General features: G+C 44.0%; 1 protein-coding gene across 3 annotated transcripts in view; it reads right to left on the bottom strand.

The window, feature by feature from the left end:
• Positions 1-19,468, bottom strand: part of LOC147706601 (cell adhesion molecule CEACAM3-like) — a 140,970-nt gene extending 121,502 nt beyond the window's left edge. For 2 of the 3 annotated variants that reach the window (XM_086933094.1, XM_086933095.1), the window contains exons 1-2: positions 19,046-19,467; positions 12,008-12,201 (exon numbers count right to left, since the gene is read on the bottom strand). In XM_086933094.1, the coding sequence (XP_086789220.1) occupies positions 12,008-12,077 (70 nt within the window). In that variant the 5' untranslated portion in view covers positions 12,078-12,201; positions 19,046-19,467. Of the gene's footprint in view, positions 1-12,007; positions 12,202-19,045 lie in introns of all 3 variants that reach the window. The other variant, XM_086933096.1, reaches the window with a different exon arrangement.
• Between the last annotated feature and the right edge of the window lie 250 nt (positions 19,469-19,718).

Genomic DNA, 19,718 nt, shown 5'->3' with positions numbered 1-19,718 from the left:
TTATAAAGTAGCTTTTATCACAGTTTGAAGGCCCTGCTTAAATGCAGGAGAACGGATTTTGTAATCTGGTTTGCATAGTGTGGGGGTCAGCTGCTCTAATGTGTCTAATAACCGTTCAGCAGTGTTTTAAAGTCAGCAGTCAGGACCCTTTTATCGAAAACAATGCGTAAGGTTTTATGTAAGGGTTGTGTTGTACGTTCCTACTTCTTTTTGGATCTGACTATGCTGGGTTGATTCACAGCTATGGTTTTATCATTTTCACGATCCTCTGATGCAGAGTATTCATGCATCAGATCTTTCAAGCTGTCAAAATGAATTTTTAGGGTGTTGTTTACATTTAATGTTATACCTTTGACTTTCAAACAAACTTTGTTGTTGTTAGTTTTGTACGAGTAGGTCTTAGGCCCGGAAGCAGTGAATTCGGCTATAAATTCATCCTTGCCAAATTCACTGGTCAAATTACCTAGATAATCACAAAGCGGTGGGTCTTCATCCCCGGGCTTACTCACAAAAATAACGGAGTCTGTATCATGATACAAACAACGGTCCTGTAGTTTATCCATAACCCTATCAAGTTCTAAACGAGCGTGAGCGGTGGTGAAGCACACTATGAAGATGTTTATGTTGTTACACGTTATGGGATATTCTTTTGTGTATTTCCTACACAAAGCAGCGGTCACGTCATCGATAAACTCGCAGCGGGACACCTCGTTACATGGTGCAAAAAGATACTTAAACAGCTCATCAGTGATTATGGTCATGTTTGACATGTTCGTACACTGTGCAAATGTTTCCCACAAGGAGTTGAGACAGAGTTTGGCTGTTGTCCAGCGGGGTTGACCTCTATCAAGTGGGGACGTAAGGGTATTCCCTCGGGAGCGTGGTAGTCATTGATGTATTTGTGTTTTGTATCCTGGCTAGTGCACCAATCAGGATACCCTGAGACCTCCTGTTTGTCTCTAGGAAACAAGATAATGTACGGGGAAAAGAGTTGGTGAGTTGTTCTATTAAAATGCCAAACTTTGTGTATTCTGCCCCGCCTATAGCCTTTCTCTAAGGCCTCCTGTACCTCAATACTACACCAGGTCCCTGTGAGCATCCTTTGGTCTTCAGTGTGTCTACATGCTCTAGGCTCTTTACTCTCAGCACATGTTCGACAGGGGGGGAACCGTAAGGATACCGTTTGAGATAGCTCTGCTCACCAACTTAGTAGATTGGCATGAGCAGCCAGGCCTATATCCAAGGCACGAGTCCACAGTATGTGTAACCACACTCACAGCAACCCACTGGTGACATCATAAATGGATTCCACACACGTTTGATAAAACGAGTATAAACTTTATAAAAAAGATATACGATCAGACCACACGATACAAATGCCAACATATAATAAAGAGTATTATTTGTCCTGGCTGGCTGGTAGGTTCAAATCCCAACCACCGCTTTCCAAATGCTATGCTGATCGTAATGCTAGAATCACACATGTTGCAATGTACAAACAATAGTGTACTGTGTAACGATACAATCCTGTGCTTGGCAAAGGAGAAATAATACAATGCGTAATGAAACACCCCGGTACCTTGTAATGGGAGGAATAATGCAATGCGTACCGCTACAATCATGTACTGTGCAATGAAGGAATAATGCAATGCGTCACACCCCAATCACGTATTTTGCAATGAAGAAATAATGCAATGCGCACCGCTACAAACATGTACTTTACAATGAAGGAATAATGTAATGTGGGCCGCTACATTCCTGTACTTTGCAATTGAGAAATAATGAAATGCGTATCGCTACAATTGTGTACTTCATTATGCAGAAATAATGTAAGCCGTCATGAGACAGTCTGGCAGTTTGTTAGCAACAATTTTGACAATGTGTATTACGACAATTAGCCTTTTTAATAACAGTTGCCCCCCACACGTATCACCGATGACATAGAGTACAGCTTCTCACTCTGGCCCCAGTATGGCCAATCCTTTGGTCAGTACGCGTCCCAATCTGAGTCGAAGCAAAGGCTCACGTCACCAGAAGGAATGAGAGGCTGAGAGAGTGTTCCTCCGAGCCCACATCCCACCCAGGTAGTGATCCAAGTTACCTGGGGGCGCGACCCCACTCTCCTCCCTACAGTGAACAGGGCCTTCCGTGCAGAACTTTCTCAATGGGCCTCAGCGGCTCAGCCTGGCAGCTCAGCTCTTCCGGGGCTGCCGGTCCTGGCTGCGACTGTTAGGAAGGTCTCATGTGGCCACAGGGCACACATACCCCACGCCTCTGAGATTACGTTACTCCGGGTGAACGTTCACCACATCACCCTTTGGGCCTCCTCTGGCACACACAATGCTGATGGGACTTCAGTTAGACTCCGAGTGCACGTTCACCAGGTTCTCCTTCCTGCTGTCTCAGTTGGCACCAAGACATGCCCACCGCGCTGCAGAGACTCACTTTCTTGCGGTGCACATGATGATCAGCCAATCACCTCCACAGTCCCAGGTTGCAGCAAAGCACGCACACTGAGACTTACTCCAACTTCGGTGCCCCAATATCCAGGTGCTCTTCACCAACGACTTCGGGCACACCACGACACACACCCACCGTGTCCAAGCCTCACTTATCCTTCTGTACACTCAATGATCAGGCGCTCTTCACCAGCGCCTCTGGTGCACGCGGATACGTACCCTGCGCATCTGAGACTCATTCCAGTTCCGAAGCACACGTTGGCCAGGCGCTCCTCACCATTGCCTTCTGTGCACCACGAAAAGCACCCTGTGCATCCAAGACTCCCTTCACCTCCAATGTGCACGCTGACCAGGCACTCTTCCCCAGCACCTGCGGTGCACCACGACACACACCCTGCGCGTCCGAGTCTCACTTCACCTCCGATGCACACGCTGACCAGGCGATCCTCACCAACACCTGCGGTGCACCACGACATGCACCCTGTGCGTCCAAGACTCACTTCACCTTCGATGCAGACATTGACTAGGCGCTCTTCACTAACGTCTCCTGTGCACCACGACACGCACCCAGCGCGTCCGAGTCTCACTTCTTCTTCACGTGTCCAAGATCACAGGACACACCTTCCGAGGGTTTCAAGCTGCCACAACACGCACCCACCGCGGTAGGCAGACAAAATATCGATTTTTAAATATTGACATACAATAATGTCGATGTTTAAATATCGAAGGGACAGAATATAGAAGGTAAGTAATATCAATATTTTTAATATTGATGGGACAGAATTTCGAAGGTAAGTAATATCGATTTTGTTAATATCGCGGTTAGTAATATCGATGTTACTAATATCGATTTTTATATGATTTTTATTATATTATTATGTATTTAATATGTATTTTCTTTAAATGCAATTTAAGTACATTTTGTATTTTAGTACCGGTTGTGGGTTTATAGGGGAATAGGGTGGGAAGTAATTTAATTATACTAAATTAATTATTAATTTTAATGCATTATAAATTAAATTTAATTAATTGGTAATTATTTTTTATTAATTGGTTATTAATTTTAATAATTGATTAATTGATAATTATGTTCTGTAGCGGGTTATGGGTTTATAGGGGAATAGGGTGGGAAGTGATTTAAATGTAATAAGGTAATAATTTATTTTATTAATTGTTTCGTTAATTAATGAATATTATTTGGTATTTATAATTAGTTTTTTCTTAATTATGTATTGGTAATTATATTTTTCATAATAATGTATTGGTATTTGTAAATAGTTTAGGTTTATTTAATAATTAATTATTTGTAATATTTTCAAATAATAATTTATTTATAAGTATGTTATTTTTAACTTCTACTCTATCCAACACTTTCCCTACTGTTGCACTCACTGGAGTTGGAATAGTATTTTTTACCCCTACGCTATCCAACACTTTCCCTACTGTTGCACTCTCTGGAGTTGGAATAGTAATTTTTACCGCTACGCTATCCAACACGTTCCCTACTGTTGCACTCTCTGGAGTTGGAATAGTAGTTTTTACCCCTACGCTATACAACACTTTCCCTATTGTTGCACTCGCTGGAGTTTGAATAGTAATCTGTACCCCTACGCTATCCAACACTTTACCTACTGTTGCACTCTCTGGAGTGGGAATAGTAATTTTTACCCCTACCCTATCCTACACTTTCCCTACTGTTGCACTCTCTGGAGTGGGAATAGTAATTTTTACCCCTACGCTCTCCAACACTTTCCCTACTGCTGCACTGTCTGGAGTGGGAATAGTAATTTTTACCCCTATGCTATCCAACACTTTCCCTACTGTTGCACTCTCTGGAGTGGGAATAGTAATTTGTATCCCTACGCTATCCAACATTTACTTACTTTTTAAAATGTGTTTTACATTTTTATTAATTTGTATTTATAATATTATTTTATGTGTATAGATGTATTTGTAATTTATAATATTTTTTATTATGTATAAGTGATTAAAATAATTATTAAAATGTATTATTAAGGAAGTATATATTATGTATTATATGTATGTTTAATTAAATATGTTTAGTAAATTATGTACAATATTAATTAATTTTAAATATGATAACATATTTTTAACTAGGTTTATTACATTTATAAGTATTATTTTATTTTAAAAAACTATATTTTTTAATAACGATATTTTTGACATCGATATTTTTCCCCCCGATATTTTTGTACTTACATTGTTGGAGATAGGATGTCAATATTGTTGACAACGATATTTTTGTTGCGATATTTTTGTAGGTCGATATTTTGTATATCGATATTTTGTCAGACATTCACCCACCGCATCACTTGAAAGGTCTCCGGAAACTTTTATGTTCCTGTGTTTCCAAACAGGGAGCCAGCTCACCTCGGGCCCTTGGGGTAACAAGACACAGCACAAAGCACAGTCTTCTTCAAGCAGGGGAACCCAGCGCACAAAGCACAATCCCAACATCCTCTTCCTTGGTTAAACAGCAAATTGCAGGCCAGCCCCAGATCACGAAGCAAGTGTTGTTCCTTCCCAGCAGTCTCTTCCGTTGTTCCTTCCTTAGCAGAGGTTCCTCTTGACCGCATAATGGGTCCAAGCCTTTTCAGTCTCAATCCATTTCTATTCCAACGTTCATGGGTCTCAGCTCTCATAGTTCTACCACTAAATGTCTTTGAAGTTATTTGTGCTCAGAGGTCCCTGACCCCTGCCTAAATCTGTTCTGGGTGTCTCCCTTGCAGTGTCACCTTTCTCCCTTTGATACTGGGGATCTGGATCCTTAATCACTCAGCAGGAGACAGGTCAATTGTATTATAGCAGCAACCCAGGCCTCTTTACCTCCCGGGCTTCTCCTACCCTACTCTCCAGATTCCAGTCAGCCTGGTACCATCTCAACCCCTCCCTGGGTCAAGAACTCCTCCAGCTCCTCTCACCTCTCACATCCAGACAGTCAATCCACATTCAGCAAGATACACACAAAAATGCTTAAAGTGCAAAGCTCAACCACTTTCTAAAAGAGTGGTCTCTGAACACACAGTGACAAAACCACCTTCATAGAAAGATGTGTTATGACACTATGAGTTCAGACGTACTAAACTTTACCTCTCCTTTTTAAACCTATGGGAAACCAGGTGAACAAACACACTACCCAGCCTCCGGCATTCTATCCTATAGGCAGCATGGCTGGGGATTCCCCGGCACCTATTGCAGGGGTGCCCACTGTGTACGTAAAAGGGAAAGTTAGACCTGACAAGTAGTTGCACTTGTAAGGACAACATGCTAACTTAGCAAACTGCACGCAGGCCCTACACTGCAGATCTGAGTTCCCTTATCCGCGCACATTTGCAATACTATCCCTGGCACATACAGTGCACATCACTAGGGACTTTACTAGTAAGGCAAACACAACAGTCATGGCCAACCAATTACCATTACACTTTATACAGGGAACACTTGCACTTTGACACTGATCAGCAGTGGCAAAGTACCGAAAGCATCTAAACTGGCAACTCTATGTCAGGAAAACGGTCCAGGAGAAAGCAAAAAGTTTAGGGAACTTTAGCCAAAAAGGTTAAGTCCTACAATCCCATGGTGGAGTGTCATGTCTTTTAGGCTGGTCCTGTCATGTAAACCCCTATGAGATACATTTGTCCCATCCACACGACAAAAACAATTCTAAACAGGTGACCTTTTACCTAGTAGCTTGTTCCTGTCTCTTCGACACCAGGCTCGCTGTACTCTATCACAATTGATGCACCTGACGTATATAAAGATGTCCCCAGGCACACCAACATTTTTTTTCATACTTGGCCAACAGCCAGCTATGCATGATCACACTTGTTTGGAAAAGCATCAGTGATTGCTTTCAAAACATTTATCATAGTTTTCATAACACCCACAATTGTTTTTAAAACATATTGATTCTAGAAAAAAACCTGTAGTGACCACTTTAGTACAAAAGAACCTCACTCCCACGACAAATTAGAGAATTCCTTCCAAGTCGAGAAGGTGGTCATGCATGCCAAATCTCCGACACGCAGCAGTCTGGCATCCCTTGCGGGCTGTCATCCTCGAAGCAGAGAAGGGGTCCTGCATTCCCAGCCATCAGGTGAGGGGGCTGGTTCTTTCCTAGGAGTTTCTGGGCTACAGATACACATAGCTATTTACACATACACCTTCAAATCCAGGTTAGGCTAGGTGCCTTTTTAGCAAAATTACTTAGGGTGCATTTTAGGAATATGCAAGTGCTAATGTTTTTAACTGAACTGCTTCTGTTCATCTTATTAGCACTATGGTAGGAATGTATCTACTTTTTACTATATTGGTACTAGCAATCTCTTTCGTATGCTTCTGTCTCCTCATTGTCGCAGCACATATGTTTTACACGAGGCTGTCGCTGCACCAATAAATTCCTATTGAAACATCCTAATTGCAATCCTGTGTATTTTCTGAGAGAAAGCATGCAGGAGTGTCTGAGCGAAACGTACTGTACTGTTTTACACAATCCCAGAAGAATCAGGGTTGTTATGTTAAGTGGCTGCCAGAGATTACCTACAATACTATAGAATACAGGAGGTGGTAGTGGCAATGTAGAGCTAGCTGGTCTAACGGCTGACATATCCTGTGGGGGTGTCCGGAAGCGGTTGGGACACCAAGCCCTCAGTTTAGGTCATCCAAAACGCCAGGTCCTGGGGGATTTCTAGATACTACACGACTCTCCTCCCATTGGTATTAGCACTCTGCTAGTCTTCTTCCCAGGTTTACTAGTAAAGAACACCATATCTTTACCTGTGAAATTGTAGGTCCCTTTGCCGGGACAGGAGAGTACACAGGTGATAGTGGCAAACCCTCGGAGGTCTCACCATGAGGATAGGGTGGTCCCTGAGACATTCTCCAAAGGTGTAGGGTGGTACAAGAAAATGTTTTGGTTCTCATTGTCTCCATAGGTTATCTGTTGGAGAGGGGGAGCTGTCCAAGGATGGCCCAAGGGTTGCTCATAGTGGTGAGCGGCTGAGTAAGGGGATTGTTCCTGAAGTAAGAGGTATATTGGTAGCCCTTAAGGAGACGTAGGGTGGGTAGTGAGTGCCCTAGTTTCTCTATGTTGGCTACTGGCTTCACCGGAGGACACATGAGAGAAGTGGAAGCCTCACTATATCCCCCGGATGGGTTAGTGGTAGATCCTAAATTGTCAAGGTAGAGTTGGCGACTGCCGAAGTACAGTGAAGGATGTCAGCCTATAGACAGTCTTTACCCAGAACTTGGGTGGTGCTGTGGCACTGCTCAGCCTGGAGTACCATCAGGTAGATCCTGTGAGATCAGACCAAGGCCCATAGGCTCTGTAGATGGAGTGTGTGGAGGTGCCCACCAAGACCTAGCCAGGTGGGCAGAGTCTTAGAGCAGACTCTGAGCATCAATCTGGAGGGAGGGAAGCATGTCTGTTCGAGATTGTTGCTCCAAGCTGTCAGAAGAACAAGCTGCAGAGGGACTTCCTTTGCAGACTTCTGCCCCATGAATTTTAGGTGTACTAGTCTTGCTGTGCATCACTGAGCCCCCTTGATGTTCTGGCTAGCCAGACTTTAGTTCTGCTTGTGGATACAGCCATTAGCGTGATGGTACAGATGGCGGGTGTGCCCGAAGTGGCACAACGAGGTGACTGGGTGGTGCCATTCGACCTATTGCATGGGTACTGGTTGGTGCTAGACACTAATTGTTGGGATCGACACTCTGAGCTGTCAGAAGGGCAGACTGCAGAGGCACTGTTTTAGCAGACTCCTTCCTGGTGCATTTTAGGTGTAACAGTCTTAGGGTTTGGCCATAAGGCTCCTCAGAAGTCCTGGTTTGCCAGGCATGGACACAGCAGGTAAGGGCGGCTGCTCAGCTGAGTGAAGTGGAGGGAGGCAATGCGTGCTTTCAGGGTGACATTTCACATTTCACTGGGGGATCTTCAGGGTCTCTCAGTTGGTTTCCAGCATGACTGCTTAGAGGCTGGGAAGTGGCCCTGATTTGGGCATGAGTGAGGCATGGCCTAAACAGAGCCCACTGGAACTTCCAGTTGACCCGGTGGGGCTTGTGGGAGCACGAGTAGGGGACATGATCCCTGTTCTCACAATGGACAGGTTGGCTAGGGTTCCTGGGGTGGTTTGTGTGGCTTGGACAACCCAGAGGTGACTCTCTGTCAGGGGAGTACACAGTGTTGAGTGGGCTATTGGTTCCTTAGAAGGCAGACATATTCTGCAATGATGGCGGCAGCTACAGACCCCAGGGTAACTGTTGTGGATGAGGGTCAGAGGACCAGGGAAGGACCTGTGTCTTCATCTTTTGGGTGTAGTGACCTGGGTTAGTAAGGTTATTGGGCTGAATATTCTCCTTAAGGAGAACAGCAGGTGACACAGGGGACATGTTTTAGTGATGGCTTCAAAGTAGAGGCACTAACTCTTGCCAGGAACAGTGTGGTAAGAGCAATACTTCATGACTCATGGCAAGGGTTGGCCTAGAACTACTCAGGCCATGTAGGCTCCTAAAGTCCTGGGAATGCATCAGACATAGAACCAGGAGGGTTATTAGTGCAGTCTAGGTTCCTGTGGAGAGAGGTGTTCATATTGCCGATTTAGGTAGGTCAGAACCCATTGCCACTAGTCACTGCTGACTAGGTAAGAGTACCCATGAGCAATGGTTAGTTGTTCCCCTAGTTTCAGCTGACAGCTGCGTATGTTGCAAATGGATTCCACCCATTTAGTCGACCATGAATTATCACTTTTGATCACATGGTTTTTGCACCTTTACTCTAGGTGTGTCTCACTATCTGATTCTCGTTCACAACAATTGAAACAAGCAAGTTACCCACTGGGGAATGCCTTTGAAGATGAGGCCACTGTGGTGCAGCTAGGTTGAGGGGCATTGGGCTGGTTAAACCTCTATATATATGTAATATATTCACACTTATATTTGAAACTACTGTGATGCACAGCCTAGTAATTGCACACAGATAGTCTGACAAAAAAGGGGCTCTGCATGGATAGCTGCTGGCTTGGGCCCCATCACAGTCCATCTTTATTTTTGCACACCATACCTCCTCAAAATGAAAAGTAACAATGGACTGGGATTCGGCCCGGGTGATTAGAAATGGCTCAAGCAGTCCATTCATTACTTTCCGTTCACTTTAGTTTGTCACCCTAAGTGGGACAGGCATGCTGAGACGTGGGTATCATGCACACTGTCACTTGAACCAAAGCTATTCCCGGCTGATGAACTCATAACAAGGGCAAAACGGGTCCTGGGTGCTTGTTCCTGGTTCTGGGAGGAAAAATACAAAACAGTGGATAGCAGGGTCCGTGGGAAATTTTAAAGACCTGCACAGATACTTTCCCAGGAGAACCACAAAAGAAACGGAATTAACTGTGGGTCTGATCGGTTACTTGGCACCCTAAGGCGTCCAAAACACAAGTTGAATATATGAAGTCTCACACAGGGAAGCCCTAATCATAGGGTGGAGTCCCATCACTCACCAAAGTGACATGCTTCATCATCTGGGATCTCTGCAACTATCAAGTTAAAGGGTCGGTCTACATGTTTCTGCTTTCATGACCTACAGAGTGTCTAGCATTCCTCAGGACAAAGGCTCGGTGAAGCCCAGGGTACCGACGGAGAGAGCGGTGCCTCACATCCTGAGCAGTAGCCATGTAAGGTGAGGTTTCTTACCCACAACTTATGGGTTTGACCACTATGCCACGCACCTAGAACAGAGAGGTTTGGTGTCTATGGTTGGATCTGTTCCTTTTTGCAGCTATACCTGTGTTTTTTGTTTTTTCGCATTCTATGCAGTAGCTTACACTTTTAGGTCCTTAGGAATGCTAGACACTCTGTAGGTCATGATAGCAGAAACATGTAGACCGACTCTCTAACTTGATAGTTGCAGTTATTTTTTCAAAACTGCACAAGTACTGTTTTTGACCCCTGACACTACAAGATACCGTTTTTTCTCCTGGTAGTTAGTTTTATTACACTTTTTCACGTTTTTCTTTGAGCACTGCACCCATCACTCAATAAATAATTCCAGCTTTTCATCTGGTGGATTTTAGTATATCCTAATAATATTGAAAACATTCCTGAGCTCCTCCCTCACAGTGAGGGGGTTGTAGCCCTCAGCTGTACTAGGAGTTACAGCCGGGAGGAGATCCCAGATGATGCAGCATGCCACCTTGGTGAGTGATGGGACTCCGTCCTATAATTAGGGCTTCCCTGTGTGAGACTTCAAACATTTGACTTGTGTTTAGGACGCCTTAGGGCCCCAAGTAACCGGTCAGACCCACAGTTAATTCAGTTTGTTTTCTGGTTCTGGGAGGACCTGACTTGGCAGTTTGAGTTGAACTATTCCCATTGGAGCAGGGTCAAGACTGATTTGCATACAGCTGGGTTTTAACTGAGGTGGCAAGATGTGCAAATTAACAATGGATTAGGATGCGACCCAGAGTAATTACCAGTGGCTGAGATTAATTTAAGCATTTCATCCATCACTTTTTTGTACACTTTGGCATTTTTGTGTCCTAATCGTTTTGTGTCTGCATGCTGTATCCTGGGTCACATGACTAGGTGTAGATGGCAGTTGGCTTTTATGTTCATTCTCCCAAACAGTGAGACAATGGGGGACTAGAAGTTGTCAGGATGGGCCATCCCGGCAGGACGCGAGAGGTGGAGCTGTTCTATGCCAGTTCCATTTCAAAGGAGCTGCCTCAGCGCACTTACAAAGAACTTGAGGCCAGGCTATTGCCACAGCAAATCCCTTGGAGCCTGGGAAGGGGAGGGATAGAAATTCCAGAACCAGCTGTGGTGGGGATGTCTAGATGTTTCTCCCACTTCAACGCTGGCTCCAGGTATAAATATTGGACCCTCAGGCCAATGATTCAGTACACTCCAGCACCTGTGGACTGGACTGGAGGTGTCTGATTTCATTGTCAATGCTGGTTCAAAAATATAGTAGCATGAGTTATAAATGGAAAGAAAGAACTACTAAAATACCTTTAAAATATATTGGTAGAGCTCCTTTTAATTTGAAAACATTTCTGGAAAAATGTTTCCATTAAATTAGAAAGTAAGAAGTTAGATGCATTAACACATGACACAATTCATCTCAACTCATGTATGGAAACAAATATCTTACCAAAATATGCATTTTCTTTCCAGTCATTGACAATTATACCCCATGCTCTACTTAGTTTAGCTCAATATGTAATAATCATCCGTCCAATTGGCACTTCTAGAAATAACATGGAAAAATAGCAGCGCCCTGATGCTGTCAACAGACTAGAATTTATTTTTGGCATCTAATTCCTCAACACATACATGTTTGCAAGTATTGATGTGAACTATTGCTTAATAATCTGTTAAACCCAACAAGTTAAGATAGCTACAGGTACACCTGGCAGCACTGGAGTGATGTATTACTGGTACAGCTGGTAGCCCCAGGGTGGTACAGTCACATAAACTATCTCTTACATTCCTTGCAGATCTTGCTAATCTACATCAGTTCCAATTTCTCTTACCTATGAGAATCCATCCAGAGAAGCTTTGTTTACTTCTAGGAGAGACCTTGGATGAGAAGATGCCCAACATCTCTGATGGAACGTCACTGTCCTTCTTTGATGCAAGCCTCTATTCTTTGAGTGCGGATGCAGCGATGCACTCAAAGCAGAGCCATGTGGAGCACAGGCATCGTGAACAGTGTCCCTCTGGGTTTCTGGAATTGCAAAATATAGTTGGATTAGAGAAAATGACACTCTATAGGGATATTGCAAGTCACAGAGGAGTTCACTGTTGATGCAGAGATTCAAGGGCCACAGAACTGAGAGGCAACATTCAAAATCATTCCAGGTACTCTTGAGGTGATTTATATATTTGTAGTTTGTAGCTGCTGCCCTTCCATCCCACTCCTTCCACAGTTTAACCACTGCACCCTGGGGTGAATTAACTTAGAATGAAACACATTTTGACTTGTGCCCTCTAGTCAGCCATGGCACTGTACGTACAGCACCTTCTTTGCGTCTACTTGTTTATGCGGTGAGCACCACACGAGAGGAGATGTGCACATGGTCCATTTGCACAACGCATGTAGCTGAGTTGGGGCACAACTAACCCTGAGGTGCTGCTGAATGGAATAGAACTTAAATCACGATCCAAAGCCTCCATCTAATGGCTTGAGACGGAATAGAATAAAACATTACTCTCAGTGGACCCCTCTTTCACATCAGTGCCTTCACCTACCAAGAGAGCATCCATGTGGACCTCTAGGATATCTCACATGTTAACAGGAACACTAAAATATTCAATATTATATTGCTAACAATCATGGGCAAAGGCAATAGGTTTTCAGTGCCTCACGACACATGCATCATGTGCATGCATGTGAGCACATGGAGGCCATACTGGACTAGTTTTGCTGTTACAAAATAGCCACTGTGTGATCACATGTGCTCAATGGAAGCGTGACTCACTGGGGGCTATCGGGTCTATTTTTTATTGTATTGTTCCAAAATGACCGATAGCCTTTAAAGACAGTAAAATAAAGAAAGTAGGGGCATATTTAGAACACACCTATCGCCAAGGAAACGTCACTGCCTTGTAAATAAGGCCCTCTTTCACGCTATGCTTACCATGAAAGGGGAGGGCAGTGGGTGTTGCAGTGGGGGTACCTCCGCAACACCCATTGAGTTTGACACTGCCCCCTATTTACAAGGGCAGCGTAAGTAGGAGGCAGCGCCATAATTGAGACCAGGGAAAACCAGGTCTTAAATTGGCGAAATGGGGAGAAATGCTTTATTTCTCCTCGTTTTTGCCTTTTCCTTGTTTGCTGCCTTGTGCAGCACACGTGGAAAAAGCAAAACACCTCTGATTGTTTATTTTCGGGAAGGTGATGCTTCCTGCACATAAACAATCTTTAAAAAAATGACATTTCGGATCTTCCATGTCTGCTGCATTAAGCAGCACACATAGAAGTGACAAAATGGCATTTTAAGATTGTTTATGTGCAATCAGACACCCTTGCACTATTGTGGCACTGCACTGCTAAGCTAAGCACTAGTGCGGGGGATACGCAGGGCTGCACCATATTCTTGGAAATATGGTGCAGACTTGTGTTTCTGACTTGGCAGAGTGAGGCGTTAAACCATGGCGGATAAGGCTTCCCTCAGCCACTTTTTTGTAAAGATCACCAAAAAAGGAAGCAAGTGGGTCCCTAGCGTTTAAAAGCTGTTAGGTCATAGAAACATCCCAGCGTGCAGAACAGGTCAAGCTATGGGCACACCAGGGAGGAACAGTGAAGCTGAGTCATAAAGGAACTTCAGTAGCATCTGCTCTTTGCAGACTCAACTCAAAGCTCTACCGCCCTTGCACAGAATCGATCCTGAGCATAACTGGAGCAAAATGAATTCCTTCAATGGCCCAGGGTCATCCATGTTTTCCAGGTATTTTCACCAGAGGGTTAGACCTGGCACAGTGCAACACATTTTGAAAGATGTTTCTTCTTCCTCAGAGTTTCTCCTGCTCACAAATTCGAATACTATTTGGCCTAGTTTGACAAGACCTGCCTCTTAGACAACCCTTTTAGCACACTGCTCCACTGCTCTCTGATTAAAAAGCAAAGTCAGGTACGTTAAAAGCTGCCATTAGTCCCCTTCTGCTAAGTGATGGCCCCTCTCCAAACCCATGGGCTAAGAATCTGTGCACTTCTGTCAAGGACTGGGAGGCAGTCAATTTGGGAAAATTATCTCCTGCATGCTGCCCTCAAATTTGCATACAATTCTTGTAGGAAAGTGCCCCTTTTTGACATGGGCACCCCCACATTTTGCCTAGTATCTGATACAATTTTGACAGAAGTGAACTGGGTTCCTGCTAACCAGGTCCCCAGTGCCAGATCTCTTCCCCTAAACTGTGCAACTTTTCCGCCCAACTGGCATTACCTTTAGAACGCTTTGTAAGTCCCTAGTAAGTGGTACCCTTGGTATCTAGGTCATGATGTACTAAAAAAGGTTTCTGGAAATGCAAAATATAGGGCTGCAGCATGTATTGTGCCACCCTAAGAGATACCCCAGCACCAACATCTAAAACTGCCATTGCAGGCTGATGCAGAGAAATGACATGGCACACCTCCTCTGTGCCATGCCTGCAGACACTGCATGCAGTATTAATAAGCCACCCCTTAAACAGGCCTTTCAGCTCTATGGCAGGGTGCACTATACTACATGTGTGGACATATCTACCTGAGCAGATATGCCCCTGTGACATCTAAGTCCATTCTTAGCTATTGCAAATGAACAGGAAAGCCCTTTTAAATACATGTGCTGGACACTGGTAATTATGAGTACCCCAGCCACCGGATGGATTCACTGAAAACAAAGATGCTTGGTATCAAACACCTTTTATTAATAAAGCCATACTGATCCCAGTAATGGATTTAATATGACATGCATCCAGAGGGCACCTTCGAGGTGTCTCCTGAAAACCTACTGACTATTAGTGTGCTGGCTAACTGTTCTTGACTAGGCTGCCACCACAGATGTGTTTCTGACCCCCGGGAGGTGAGAGATGGCACTCTTGGGATCAGAAACAAAGCCTCTTCTGGGAGTATTATCACCTCTGTCAGGACAGGATGGTTAGTATCAGCCTATCAGGTTGAGAAGCTTCAAAGGCTTCTACTGCCATTGATATGCGACCCCGGCTTCCCACAGACAGGGGAAATACCAACACCTTCCCTGGGCCTTTTTGTCTCCCTGATAGTTGGTAAAATTAGCAAGTTATGAGGCTTGTTCACTATCAAGCTAGTACCACCCCTAAGGTGAGCTATCTGATGTGAAAACCAAAAACAGGATTCCACCATCTTGATTCCTGGTGGAATTAGGCTCACTAGGCCAGGGTTCTGCCCACCTTCCACAGTAAGTGACCATATAGAGGGTGTAGTCACCCTAAATGTAAGTAGTCCATTGGCTACTACCTGTCACTCCCCTTAACACCCCTAGATTCAGTATTTAGGAGGCACCCTGATACCTAGAACTCAGATTCGATGGATCAAGGCGAAGAGGACAAGAAAAGCTGCGAGTAAAGTGAGAACTGAAGAGTTTCTGTGGACTTCTGGCACAAAACCCTGCCTGCACCAAGTCTCGACAATCGGGTCCAGCGAATCATCCTACAGCTGACGAGCTTCCAAGAACACTGGGAGACTTCCAGCCTTTTGTATATTGCCAACAATCTCCCTGCAGTCTGCTGGCACTGAAAAGCAAAGTCCTGCTTAACGTGTAGCAGCTCACCAGCCAGCCCAATGCTGCAGCACCTAGGAAGAGGTACCTGTGCTCCTGAAGGAAGAATCTGCCCTCTAAGTGGGAGGAGACCAGGACCACCCGGAACAGCACAAGACCAATACCCAGGGTGCTAGACCCCTTGCAGCAAACAAAGACCTGCTGAGGATTACAAGATTAAAGGCATCCATGGTGCACCAAGCAAAGGTTTAGGGCACTTACATTTGGAAAAAGGGTGAAAATCCAATAAAAAACTAAGGAAGGCAAAGAGAAGTTGAAATGATCCTAAAAATGCGGATGGTAGCGGACACCAAACCACTGTAAAGCACAAACACAAATCCTATCCTACCACTGATCACCAATGTTAGAAATTGGGTTTCTGGTTGGCAGAGGTATGCACCCTGTCCAAGCAGGAACCACAACCCTAGTCAGGGTAAGTCAGATACACACCCTAAATTAACCTTTACCCACCCTCTGGTAGCTTGGCTCAGAGCAGTCAGGCTCAATTTAAGAGGGAATATGTAAAGTATTTGTGCAACACTTAATATAGTAAAACAGTGAAAAGCACTACCCAAAAATAGAGAAGTTAATTTAATAAACAAAACAAGACTAAAATAACTAGTATCTGATACGTAGAACTGGAGTTACAAATGTTTAAAGAATATCTTGAAATATAGTGCTTAGAAACATAAAGCACCAATGGGAACTATCTGGTCATGGTAGACCGGGTCAAATCTGAAAAGTTAAACCGAGGCGATGGAGCACGGATCAGATACAGGACCCACGCAGGGCCAGCTGCAAACACTATCAGGGTTGGATTGGGATCACAAATCGACCCGGGCACACCAAAAAAAAGCTGCCCACGTTTGCATATTGTGTTTCCGCAAAACAGTGCTTCAGCAAACTTTTAGGAAAAGAGAGGGGCTGGGGGGAATGTTTTATTAACTACAGTTAGATTAAAAAAATGCACAGATGAGTTCACACTGCTGAGCCGCACATGGATCAAGTGAGACCATGAAGGCAATGCGTTGTCGTCGAGCTGCGCTGTCGATACTGGGGTGTCCTTGAAGGGCCAATGCGTCGGCGTCAAATAGAATGCGCTGGTTCTGACTAGAACAAAGTTGGTACTAAGTAAGGCTGATTCCCATACCCCTGTCCCCCATACTTGCTCCCACCCATATGTTTCCTTCCCCAGTAGTTCCACTATTTCCTAAAGACAGGGGTCTTCCTTAGACGTTTAAATTGGTTTGTGTACTATGTATTTCTGCACTGTATGACTTGCATGACCTTCACAGGAGATCTATTTTGGTCATATTGTTTCTTGGGTTAGCACCAGCTCACATACTTGTTTATATATTCATTCCCATACAATTGCCTCAATAAATAAATAAATGTTGCAAAAACAAAAAAAGTCTGTAAATTAGCAAGTGGAAAAAATGATAATAAAACAGACATGCCAAAGAATATTCCAACACCTTTCTTGCTTGTGTTAGAAACTGACACAAAAAATGTCGTGTTTAGGGGAAATCTTAAAACTTGAACATTCTATCACATTTATAAAGCACATTTGTTGACCCCCAAAAAGTTGAAGCAAGAGCTGGTAAGTTATGAGTTAGTTTCAGGTAGTTTTATCAAAGTATTAATAGAATGTGTTCTTCCAAAATGCACTCTGACCCATGCTTGTCTTGGTACATTATTTATGTGATAAAGTTCTCCCTGACGTATTGTAGTCAGCAAGGAGCTCTGTGACCATACGGTGAGGGGGAAGGCTGAGTTCTTTTATAAGGTCATGAATCTCTAAGGTTACTTGAAATATCCTTAAAATGTACACCAGGGAGTGATTTATTTCTTATAATCAGGGTCATCCATCATCCTTGCCACAAACCACATAAGTTCATGGTGTGTAGATCTTTCATATGAAAGAGGCAGTTTACTTGAAAACATGAAAAATAAAACCGAAATCTAGTGTGAAATTAAACTCATTAAAAACCACCTAGTAATTTGTTGCAAAAAGATATTAGAATGAGTTTAATGTAGATCAGGATATAAAGGGTTGAGGCTCAACATATGCAGAAAAAGGCAGATATATTCAATAATTCCTTTAATCACTTTTAGTATGCAAAAAATAAAGTTTTCCATAGAGATCTTACTTCTGCTCATCACTGTTTCATTTAGAAAAACAAATCATAGGAATGAATAGTCAGCTTTCGGGCATTGTTTAAACTGCAGCTGTAATTATGTCCCGTGACCTGTCTTTCACACCAGCTGATGGCTCTGGTTGAAGGCATTGGGATGCTAGAACTCAACTGTAATAACTTATTACACTTCTGTGGCTATGTCATTTCTTTATTAACAGGTGACTGGGGACATGGTAACGCGACTGTAATAAGGATATTAGCGACAGGCTTTCATATGGAGATTGCAGGCTCCCATGCATTATATACAGGATAAAGTAACCCCTGCCATACATTATCAGGATATTTCAAGTCACGGAGGAGTTCTGTGAGCTTAGAGAGGAAGGAGGCCACAGGCCAAGTTAATTTATAAGGCCAGGGACTTCCGAGGTAGCTTGCAATATCCTTATAATGTGCAGCAGGGGTACTTTATTCCTTATAATACATGGCCACACCATCACCCTGTCCACACATCATTTGTAACCTTGGTGTGCTGCTCTTCCATATAAAAGGCATATGATGGTTGTGGACATGAAGAATAAAAGTAGAAGCTCTGGCACGAAATTAAACACAAATATCAGTTAGATATTAACCTCCGTTGAATAAAAGTCAGATTAAAAAAAACTGAAGTTCACAATGTGTAGAAACATGCAGAAAGAATTTACCATTCCACATGCCTCCGTAAAAATCATTTTTTCTGCTTATCACTGCTCATCTATTAAAATGGACAAGAAGAAAAAGACATGATCTTTTTTTGCTGTTTAAACTGCAGCTTTAATTATGCTCATTGTCCTGCTTTTCAACTTGGCTGCTGGCAGCAGGCATTGTGAGGTCAGAATTCAAGTCAAGTCAAGTCAATATGTATGTTTATTATGACCATAGTCTTTAAACAATGCAGTGAACATGACGCAATATGGAGTATGCACAATAAATTCATAAACCTGTTTTTAAAAGTTAATCCGTTGAAAAGATCCTACACACCATTATCAAAAATACAAAATACCAATAAAATTTACATTTACCTTAAAACTTATATTTGCATGTTAAAACTTCAACTCAATTCAACTGTAATGTGTCAGCATATTATATATTTGAGATTGAGACTGTCTCTGTCACTTACCAAGTATCTGTCCCTCCTGGCTGGGAGCAGCTCTGTCCCTTCCTGGCTGGGAGTGGCTCTGTCTCTTCTGTCTCTTCTGGCTTGGAGTGGCTCTGTCCCTCCTGGTTTGGAGTGGCTCTGTCCCTCCTGGCCGGGAGTGGCTCTGTCTCTTCTGGCTTGGAGTGGCTCTGTCCTTTGTGGCTGGAGTGGCTCTGTCCCTTCCGGCTGAGAGTGGCCCTGTCACTTGCGGTTGAAGGAAGCTCTGTCCCTTGTGTCTTGGGGCGCCTGCGTCCCTCCTGAAGCTCCTCAGATGGTGTCACCCTTGCTCGGGGCTCTGAAGTGTCTCTGGTGAGTGTCTCTCAGGCTGCGAGGCTCTGATGACCTGTCTCAGGTGAAGGACCTCAGAGCCCTGACGGCCGCCGCCGGCTGCCACTGCTGTAGGAGAGGGGAATAAAGAACCAGGGACTTCCCGGTCCTTGAGCCAAACCCGGTGGAACTATTTCAGAGGGCGGAAGCCTGTGACGACTGAGGATAAATAAGGTGAACTCACAGAAAAAGGAGAAGAAAGAACCCGTCTTGCTTCAGACAGAAGCAAAGGACGCGTCTTGTGGCGCAATCCAGTGGTGTCTGCGGCCTGGCCGCCTCCCTCCTCCCTCCATCTTCCTCTTTTCACGTGGGAGCCTCAGGCTAGTAA

This window comes from Lissotriton vulgaris, chromosome 7, assembly GCF_964263255.1.
Source record: "Lissotriton vulgaris chromosome 7, aLisVul1.2, whole genome shotgun sequence".
In the NCBI taxonomy this organism is placed as follows: Eukaryota; Metazoa; Chordata; class Amphibia; order Caudata; family Salamandridae; genus Lissotriton; species Lissotriton vulgaris.
Note: the sequence above shows the minus strand (reverse complement) of the source record. Positions and strands in the feature narration are given on the sequence as shown.